Here is a 9505-nt window from a genome sequence, read left to right on the forward strand (position 1 = left end):
ATGCCATTTGGGAGGAAACCCACACAGTTATGGGGAGAACGCACAAACACCTTACAGACAGCGCTGGAATTGAACTCTGAATCCCCGAGCTGCAAAAGCATCGCATTATCCCCTACGCTACCAGGATGCCCCAATAATGTTTCCCCTTACAATGTCTCCTTGCCTGCTTTCCATCCATGCTGGGTTGAGTGCCAAGCTGGCATCTCAGCATTGTAGAAAAAAAAGACAAAAATGCTAAAAGAAACAGCAAGGCTGCAGCCCAATGCGCGGAAAGGATCAGCATAATACCCTAATATCTCAAATAATTAGTTTAAATAATAAGGTGCAAGGGGATACATATTACACATTTTTGCAAACAACACTTCCCATTTGCAATTACCTCATTTTCCTTTTGGGAATCAACATAAATTGTTGGAAATGGTTCCTTTTCTACTGTGTGTAAGGCCTACAAAAAATGTGCAAAAACAGAGTTAATTCATGAGACATTTTCATGGAAACAGTCATTAATTTTACAGCAGCATTGATTGAGAGCTTACACAAAGTGCCGTTTTAAATGGTTTTTCCTTTGTTCCATCTCCAGTAGCATCATCTCCTTCACGTTCAGAGACGTACAATTCACCTGCGAAATATAAAGAACAAAAGTATTATTTGAAAGGGTTCTGTACATATCACATCCCAAGAATAATTCAACAATGTCTCATATAGATACATGATTGATTCAAAAGGAAATTACAGAGTCACAGTAGCATTACAAGGGACAGATATAAATTTTAGATGAGAAGTAGAAAGAATAAAAAATAAGTTACCACAAACAGTCTAACAAGGCAAGGGGTGGGGGTCATCACTTCCCCAGCTATAGGTTGACTCATTATACAGCCTAATGGCCGAGGGGAAGAATGACCTCACCTCTTTGGAGAGGTGCAGTTGTCTTAGTCATTGATTAGTCAAAGATATTCTATCTTCCAATGATAACTTCAACCCAGATGTAACAATAGTATTGTGTTCAACGAGATTATACAAAAATGAGATGAATTCTATGACTATCTATGGTCTAGGTCTAGGCAGAATAATAGCTTAGCATGGATTTGATGGGCCAAACGCCTGATTCTGTGCTATGGTGCCCCATGACTCATCAATTTCTGATGATACCAACTAGCGGTGCAATCACTTGAGTTGAGTACAATGTTCCTTGAAGGGGTTGTCAACCTTTGAGCCAACATATTCTGGCAACAGTATGTGAGGGCAATATGTGTGGGCAAGAGTAGGCAGGCTATTTTTAGGGCACCTTTTCCAGCCCCCTCTCCGCGTGGGATGAGCAGATTGAATCCTAAATAAGGCTGCTCAGTCAGATACCAACTAGGCATACTTGCTGAAACACCGGCTCCTCTTCTAATCTATGAGGAAAATCCAACAACAATACAGTATTTATTATCTGTTCTGTACAAAAGTCAGTCTAGACAATGCACTCATCTCTTCAAGCGAGCTTGAATTTACTAGTTTCCAAATATTACTCATTAAAGGTGACCTAAACAAACATGATTAGTCTGAAAGAGATCAGTTTGCGTCAAGAGGCAAAAAAGGTTATACAGGTCGACCTTCACTAACCCAACTACCTGTAATCCGGTTCCTTCAATAATCCGGCACCGATTATGCTTAATGTGATCCTTCTGTAGTTCGGCATTTTCACTAATCCGGCACTCCTCAGGTCCCAATGGTGCCGGATTATAGAAGATCGACTTGTACTTAAAAAGCATGTATGTGTACTCTATTTTTGGTTTCTTGTATAAAAGATACAGGATATGCTAACCAATCTCTTTCTTTCATTTTCGTAAAATAATCATCAACACAACCTTGCAGCAATATGCATTTCAGTGAAATATCCTTTTACAAATATCTACAGGTCCAGGACTGTACATGCAGGAATAATCTAATTAGGCACATATTTTTGTTACTAACATCACAAGCAGATGTTTTAATGAGTGCAGAAAAAGAAGACTATTTCTAAACACAAGAGATTCTGCAGATGCTGGGAAAAAAATCCTCAAGAAACTCAGAAAGCCAGGAAACATCTATGGAGGGAGGGGGAATAAACATTGACATTTCAGGCTGTGACCTTCCACTAGGACTACTTCTATTAGCAACATAATCTGCACAGCAGCTGATTTTCAATTTAGTAAATTATCCACTTTTATTTGTTTGATATTTATCAGTCCCATTCTTCTCTACCATGACAATAGATTTAATCCACACCATCCTTTAAGTGTCATCACTTCCATCTGGGAAATGTGATTATTAGATTATAATTTTGAACAACTACTTTACATTTTATAGTCCAGAATCATTTGGATTATGTTTTTGTGAATGATTTTTACTTCATAAATGCCAGTAAAGATAATTCAAAACTGGAGCCATATCAAGTTATCAGAATCAGGTTTAATATCACTGGCATACGTCTTCAATTTGTTGTTTTGCGGCAGCAGTACAATGCAATACATAATTTTTTTAAAACTAAATTACAATAAATAAAGACCACAAGAACAGAATTAGCCATTCAGCCCATCAAGTCTGCTCCATCACCCCATCATGGCTGATCCCAGATCCCACTCAACCCTAAACACCTGCCTTCTCGCTATATCCTTTGATACCCTGACCAATCAGGAAATGATCAACTTCTGCCTTAAATATACCCACAGACTTGATATCCAACTCAGTATGTGGCAGAGCCATTCCATAGATTTACTATTGTCTGGCTAAAAAAATTCCTCCTTACCTCTGTTCTGAAGGGTTACCCCTCAGTTTTGACTCTTGAACCATTACATCACACTTGAATAGCTGTACTGATAAATGCATCACGCTGAAGTTGTTCAGATGCTACCATTTGTATGTGGCAATTAAAACTTAGGAAGACTTGTGTAACTTCTACATTGGACTTTGGTACAAAAAGAAACATGCTTAAGAAATGGAATTACATTTACAAGTACGTTTCACTGGACATGGAAATGAGCTCTTAGGTTGGCAAGGCAACGGCTGGGTCTATTTCAAAGTCAAAATAAATATATTATCAGACTACATACTGTATATCAACCATATGCTACTCTGAGATTTGTTTTCTTTCAGGCATGTCCAGGAAAATAAAGAAATACAACAGAATTTATGAATAACTATAAATAACAGACTAACAAATGACCAATACAGAAAAGAAAAACTGTACAAATATTAAAAAAATAAATATTACTGAAGATATGAGATACAGAGTCCTTGAAAGTTCATCTGTAGGTTACATTTAGTGATCAGTTCAGTGCTGAGGTGAATGAAGTTATTCACGCTGGTCCAGGACTGTAGGTTGTGGAATCAGGCTGATGAAAGCACTGAATGGTGAGCTGTAGTCAATGAAGGACATCTTGACGTATGCAGCTTCATTTGAAACAAAAGCAAACAGAAAAGAGAATAGGAGAGCTACAAGAAAAAAAATATCCAGGAAAGATTAAGCTTCATCGATAAGACAAACTGACGCTATCTGACTTGTTGGATACTCAAAAACAAAGTCCCATAGGCAGCCAAGGCATTTTCTCTCTCCGAATTCTGTAGGTCTCACTAACAGCATTTAAAAAATTATCGGCTACTCTTACTCAATCCATCTCCAAAAGGTGGCCAGCTTATCCAGAATTCAACTTAATAAAATAAATAAAAAATAGTATCAAATTAAAAGCACATGTGTACAAAGTGGCAAAGAGTAGTGGGAGACTGGAGAATTTCTACCAAGCTGTTGCCGTCAGTACAATCTTCTATGCAGTGGTGTGCAGGGGCAATGGCAACAACACAGGTGATACCAACAGACTCAATAAATTGATTAGAAAGGTTGGCTCTGTTACAGGAATCAAACTGGACACACTGGAGACGTGGTAGAACAAAGGACCCCACGGAAAATCCTGGCAATTCTGGACAATGGTTCTCACCCTCTGTATGCCACCTTGGCTGAAAAGAGGAGTACTTTCAGTAATAGACTAAGACAACTACGCTGCTCCAAAGAGCACGATATGAGGACATTCTTACCCTCAACCATTAGACTCTATATGAGTCAACCTATACCTGGGGAAGTGATGACAGCCACCTGGTAAGACCGTTTGAAGTAACTCATCTTCTTTTCTTTCTGACTTCATTTCGAATATCTATATATCTGTGCACTAGTAATGCTACTGTGACACTGTCATTTCCTTCGGGAACAATAAAGTATTTATCTAACTCCCCCGTCTACAAAAGCATCCTTACAACCCTAGAAAAACTGAACAAAAAAAACCCCACTACTAAATCTGAGCTGCAGCTCAATGGAGAACGCAGCTCGGCGCCATCATGGATTCCTCATGTAGGACTTCATCCACATCCTCAGCCTCCAAGCACATGTTCTAGCCTTGAGTGGTCCTACCTGCTCACTAGTTATTCTGCTCTTGATGTAGGTTTTGAATGCTTTGTGATTCTCTTTAATCACACTTGCCAAGGATTCTTGATGGCCCCTCCTGGCTTTGTAAATCCCTTTGAGTTCTTTACTGGCTTCTTTTTAATCCTCAAAATTTATGGGTGACATACACAACGCTTTACAGTACAGGCAACCTGGGTTCAATTCCCAGCACTGCCTGTAAGGAGTTTGTACGTTCTCCCTGTGACTGCGTGGGTTTCCATCGGGTGTTCTGGTTTCCTCACACAGTTCAAAGGCATACCAATTCACTGGTCATTGTAAATTGTCCCGCCACCAGGTTAAATTAGGATTGCTAGAGATGCATTGCTTGAAGGGCCAGAAGGCTTACTCCAAACTGTATCTCAAAAAAAAATTGCTGATTTTTGGTTGTGCTTGCACATACTTAATGTATGAGTAAATAGATTCTTGTGGCCATTACTCAATTAATGGCTATTTTTCAGATGGAGGTAGAAATGTGGACAGAAAACATGCTCAGTTCCATGTTCTACTAAAGAGTAAATCTGCATATGAAACCACTAAATTGGTGATGAGGAGTGAGGCTGATCAGCTGGTTGTGTGGTGTTGCAACAACCTCACATTCTGTGCCAACAAGATAAAGCAACTGACTGGGGACTTCAGGGAGAGGAAGTCATGAGAATACGCACCAGTCCTCATTGGTAGAAAGAGTGAGCAACTTCAAGCTCTGGGCATTAACATCTTCAAGAATCTTCCCTGGTCCTAACACACTGATGCATTCACGAAGAAGGCATGCCAGTGGCTCTACTTCGTTAGGAGTTTGAGATGATTTTGTACTTCAAAGATATCTGCAAATTTCCATAACTGTACAATGGTGAGCATACTGACTAGTTGCATCAAAGGATGGCAAGAGGCTACAGAGGGCTGTGCACTCAGCCAACTCCATTTCAAACACAACCCTCCCTGCTATTGAGGGCCCCTTCAAGGGGCAATGGCTCAGGAAGTCAGCATCAACCATGAAAGACCCTCACTGTCAGGGACATACCCTCTTCTCATTATTACCATTAGGGAGCAGGTACAGGAGCCTGAAGACCTATGTGTAATGATTCAGGAAGGGCTTTTTCCCTTCTGCCATTGGTTCATGAACACTATTCCTCTTTTTTGCACTATTTAATTATTTGGCAATTTATAACCTTTGCACTGCATAACAACAATTTTCACATCATATAGACAGTGATAAATCTGATTCTGAAGCTGAACGCGCACAACCAGATTCCCACAGACTCAGAGACCTCGTTTCCCTCCTGTTTATATAACGACCCCAAAAAAGAATCATAGAAACCTACAGCACTTTGGCCCACAATGTTGTGCCGACCATGTACCCTACTCTAAAAACTGCAAAGAACTACCTTACCTCATCGCCCCCTATTTTTCTAAGCTCCATGTACCTATCTAAGAGTCTCTTAAAAGACCCTATTGTATCAGCCTCTACCACCATTGCTGGCAATGTATTCCACACACCCACCACTTGGACCTCCAGGTGGTCCACAGCAGGGGTGATTGATGAGTTTGTGGTCTACTGTCGAAGGAGATGAGTTATACAGCTCTCGTTACATGCACGTGCAGTTCAACTCTGAGTGAAAAGGCAGGAAGTTTGAAGTTAATAACTCATTTCCTTCTACCGTAGGTCACAAACTTATCAATCACCCCTGCTGTGGACCGCTTCTGAAGGTCCAAGACGCCAACTTCTACAAAGAAACGATCCATATGCTCCACGACCACTGGACTAAGTGTGTAAATGTAGGAAAAATAAATGTGCTGAGTTTTCTAAAATTGACTCCTTCTACCTTAGGTCACAAACTTATCAATTACCCCTCGTACATTTATGCAACTTCTAGCAATTTTTAGGTATTGCACTGTACTGTTGCCACATAACAAAATTTCACAATATATGTCAGTGATAATAAACGTGATTCTGAAGTGGAACAAGCACAAACGTTCCTTACAGATGCAGCGGCCCCATGTCCCGATGAACTTTCTAATGACCCCTCTAGAGTATGGCTCCAACCCAGATGAGAAGCGAAACCAATTTTATGCCTTTGCACCCTAATCTACTGCAAATCTACAGATTTCTCAACATACGAAAGTGATAATAAACCCAATTTTAAGAAATTGAAACCAGCCCGTGAGCAGCCGAGCACCGGGTCTGAACCAGCAGCACCAAACAGCTGGCCTCAGCTACACCACGTCCAGAAGGATGGGGTACACGCCGCACCACTCCATGTCCCGAAGCCCCAAAGCCCCCTTCCTCACTCTAGAAACTGCAGAGAACTACCCTACCTCATCGCCCTCTATTTTTCTAAGCTCCATATACCTATCCAAGAGTCTCTTAAAAGACCCTATTGTATCAGCCTCTACCACCGTTGCTGTCAGTGCATTCCATGCACCCACCACTCTCTGTGTGAAAAACTTACCTCTGACATCCCCCTTGCATCTGTTTCAAAGCACCTTAAAACTATGCCCCCTCAAGTTAGCTGTTTCAGCCCTGGGAAAAAGCGTGGGCTATCCACACGATCAACGCTTCTCATCATCTTACACACCTCTATCAGGTCGCCTCTCATCCTCCGTTACTCCAAGGAGAAAAGGCCAAGTTCACTCAACCTATTCTCATAAGGCACTCTCTCTATGTGGTGAGGTGACCAGAACTGAACACAGCACTCCAAGTGGGGTCTATCTAAGTATTATATAGCTGTAACATTACCAAATGGCTCTTGAACTCAATCCCACGATTGATGAAGGCCATCACACCATACATAACAACACTGTCATCCTGAACATAGTCAAAGTACAACCCAGACGACAGCAGGGTACAAGCAGAAGGGAAACTGAACAGCGTTTGCAGTGAATATATCCATTCTGTTTGGTAATAGTGGCCTCTAATCAGGTTACCATAGCAAACCCTGTAGACATATACACCGGACATCAGATATTTTAATGGTCTATGAGCAACACCAGCTTGTTATTCCTCTTCTGTAACTTCGCAATTTTTATGTCTTTGCACTGCACTTCTGCAGCAAAAAAAAACACTGAAACATTTCACAGCAGCACACACAAAATGCTGGAGGAACTTGGCAGGTCGGGCAGCATCTATGGAAATGAACAAACAGTCGACGTTCCGGTCTGAGACCATTCATCAGGACTGGAAAGGAAGGGGGATTAGAAGCCAGAGAAAGGTTGGCAGTGGGGAAGGGGATGAAGCATAATCCAGAGGGTGACAGGTAAAGACAGGTGGATGGGGGAGGGGGATGAAGTACGAAGTTGGGAGGCGATAGGTAGAGAAGGTAAGGGATGGAGCGTTGCTCTGGATTTCCAGCATATGCAGAATCCCGTGCTTACATTTCACAGCACAGGTCAGTGAGAATAAATTTGATTCTGAAGTCAAAAAGTGCACACGCTTCGCAGTGGCCTGGTGTCCCAGCGGGATCTCCAAGGACGTCAGCACAGCCAGAGTGAAACCCAGATAAGCAGAAGGGAACCACAACAGCGCTCGCAGTGAATACAAGATCTCAAAAACAAGAAATAAAAATCTGTAGATGCTGTAAATCCAAGCAACACACACAAAATGCTGAAGCCAGGCAGCATTTGTGGAAAAGAAGTACAGTCGACGTTTCGGGCTGAGACCCTTCAGCAGGTCTAGCGTGCTAATGGCTACTGATAAGGTTACGGTAGCAATGAAGTCCAGAAGATCTACCTCGGCCATCAGATTTCTGAATGGTCCTCTTCTACATTATACATTTATGCAACTTCTAACAATTTTTAAGTATTGCACTGTACTGCTGCCACATAACAAACAAATTTCACAATATACGTCAGTGATTGTGTACAGTTTTGGTCTCCAAATTTGAGGAAGGACATTCACGCTATTGAGGGAGTGCAGCGTAAATTCACGAGGTTAATTCCCGGGATGGTGGGACTGTCATATGTTGAAAGATTGGAGCGACTGGGCTTGTATACACTGTAATTTAGAAGGATGAGAGGGGATCTGATTGAAACATATTAAGGGATTGGACACACTAGAGGCAGGAAACATGTTCCCGATGTTGGGGGAGTACAGAACCAGAAGCCACAATTTAAGAATAAGGGATAGGCCATTTAGAACAGAGTTGAGGAAAAACTTATTCACACAGTGGGTTGTGGTTCTGTGGAATGCTCTGCCTCAGAAGGCAGTGGAAGCCAATTCTCTCGATTCTTTCAAGAAGGAGTTAGATAGAGCTCTTAAAGATAGCGGAGTCAAGGGATATGGGGAGAAGGCAGGAAAAGGGTACTGACTGTGGATGATCAGCCATGATCACAGTGAATGGCGGTGCTGGCTCGAAGGGTTGAATGGCCTACTCCTGCACCTATTGTCTATAGATAATGAACGTGATTCTGAAGTGGCCCAAGCACAAACGTTCCTTATGGATGCAGTGGCCCCATGTCCCTATTAACTTTCTAATGACCCCTGCAGAGTAAGGCTACAACCCAGATGAGAAGCGGACACAATTTTATGCCTTTGCACCCTACCTCTACCTCAAATCCATAAATTTCACAGCATACGAAAGTGATAATAAACCCAATTTTGAGAAATCGAAACTAGCCCGCGAGCGGCCGAGCACCGGGTCTGAACCAGCAGCATCAAGGAGCCGGCTTCAGCCGCACCACGCCCGGGAGGAGAATGGGCACACGCCGCGCCGCTCAGCGTTCCGAAGCCCCCGATCCCCCTTCCTCACCCAGCGACAGCTCCGCCGTCCCCTGGCACAGGTCCCCCGACGACATGCTGCAGCTCTCCGACCCGACTGGACTGCAGCCGGCGACTAACGACGGGAGGGCAGGAGGAAGGAAAATTATGACGTCCTGCCCCGCCTCTTCAACCGCTACTGACTCTTTGATTGGACGGCCGGCGTACCTGCCAACTATCAATCAGCGCCCGCGCCTGCGCACACGGGAGCCGGTTGGCTGCAGATTGCATCAGGCAGATGGACGGGAATGGAAGGGCGTGTGCAGATGAGGCGAGGGAGAGTCCGCGATTGATAACGG

The 9505-nt window shown here is 42.8% G+C and overlaps 1 protein-coding gene across 1 annotated transcript in view; it reads right to left on the reverse strand.

The window, feature by feature from the left end:
* nars1 (asparaginyl-tRNA synthetase 1) overlaps positions 1–9302 on the reverse strand; it is a 35315-nt gene extending 26013 nt beyond the window's left edge. Inside the window, exons 1-3 of the mRNA XM_072252240.1 lie at positions 9199–9302; positions 537–619; positions 380–445 (exon numbers count right to left, since the gene is read on the reverse strand). Coding sequence (XP_072108341.1) covers positions 380–445; positions 537–619; positions 9199–9244 — 195 coding nt within the window. The 5' untranslated portion in view covers positions 9245–9302. The remainder of the gene's footprint in view (positions 1–379; positions 446–536; positions 620–9198) is intronic.
* Positions 9303–9505: the final 203 nt, after the last annotated feature.

The sequence above is a fragment of the Mobula birostris genome, chromosome 3 (assembly GCF_030028105.1).
Source record: "Mobula birostris isolate sMobBir1 chromosome 3, sMobBir1.hap1, whole genome shotgun sequence".
NCBI lineage: Eukaryota > Metazoa > Chordata > Chondrichthyes > Myliobatiformes > Myliobatidae > Mobula > Mobula birostris.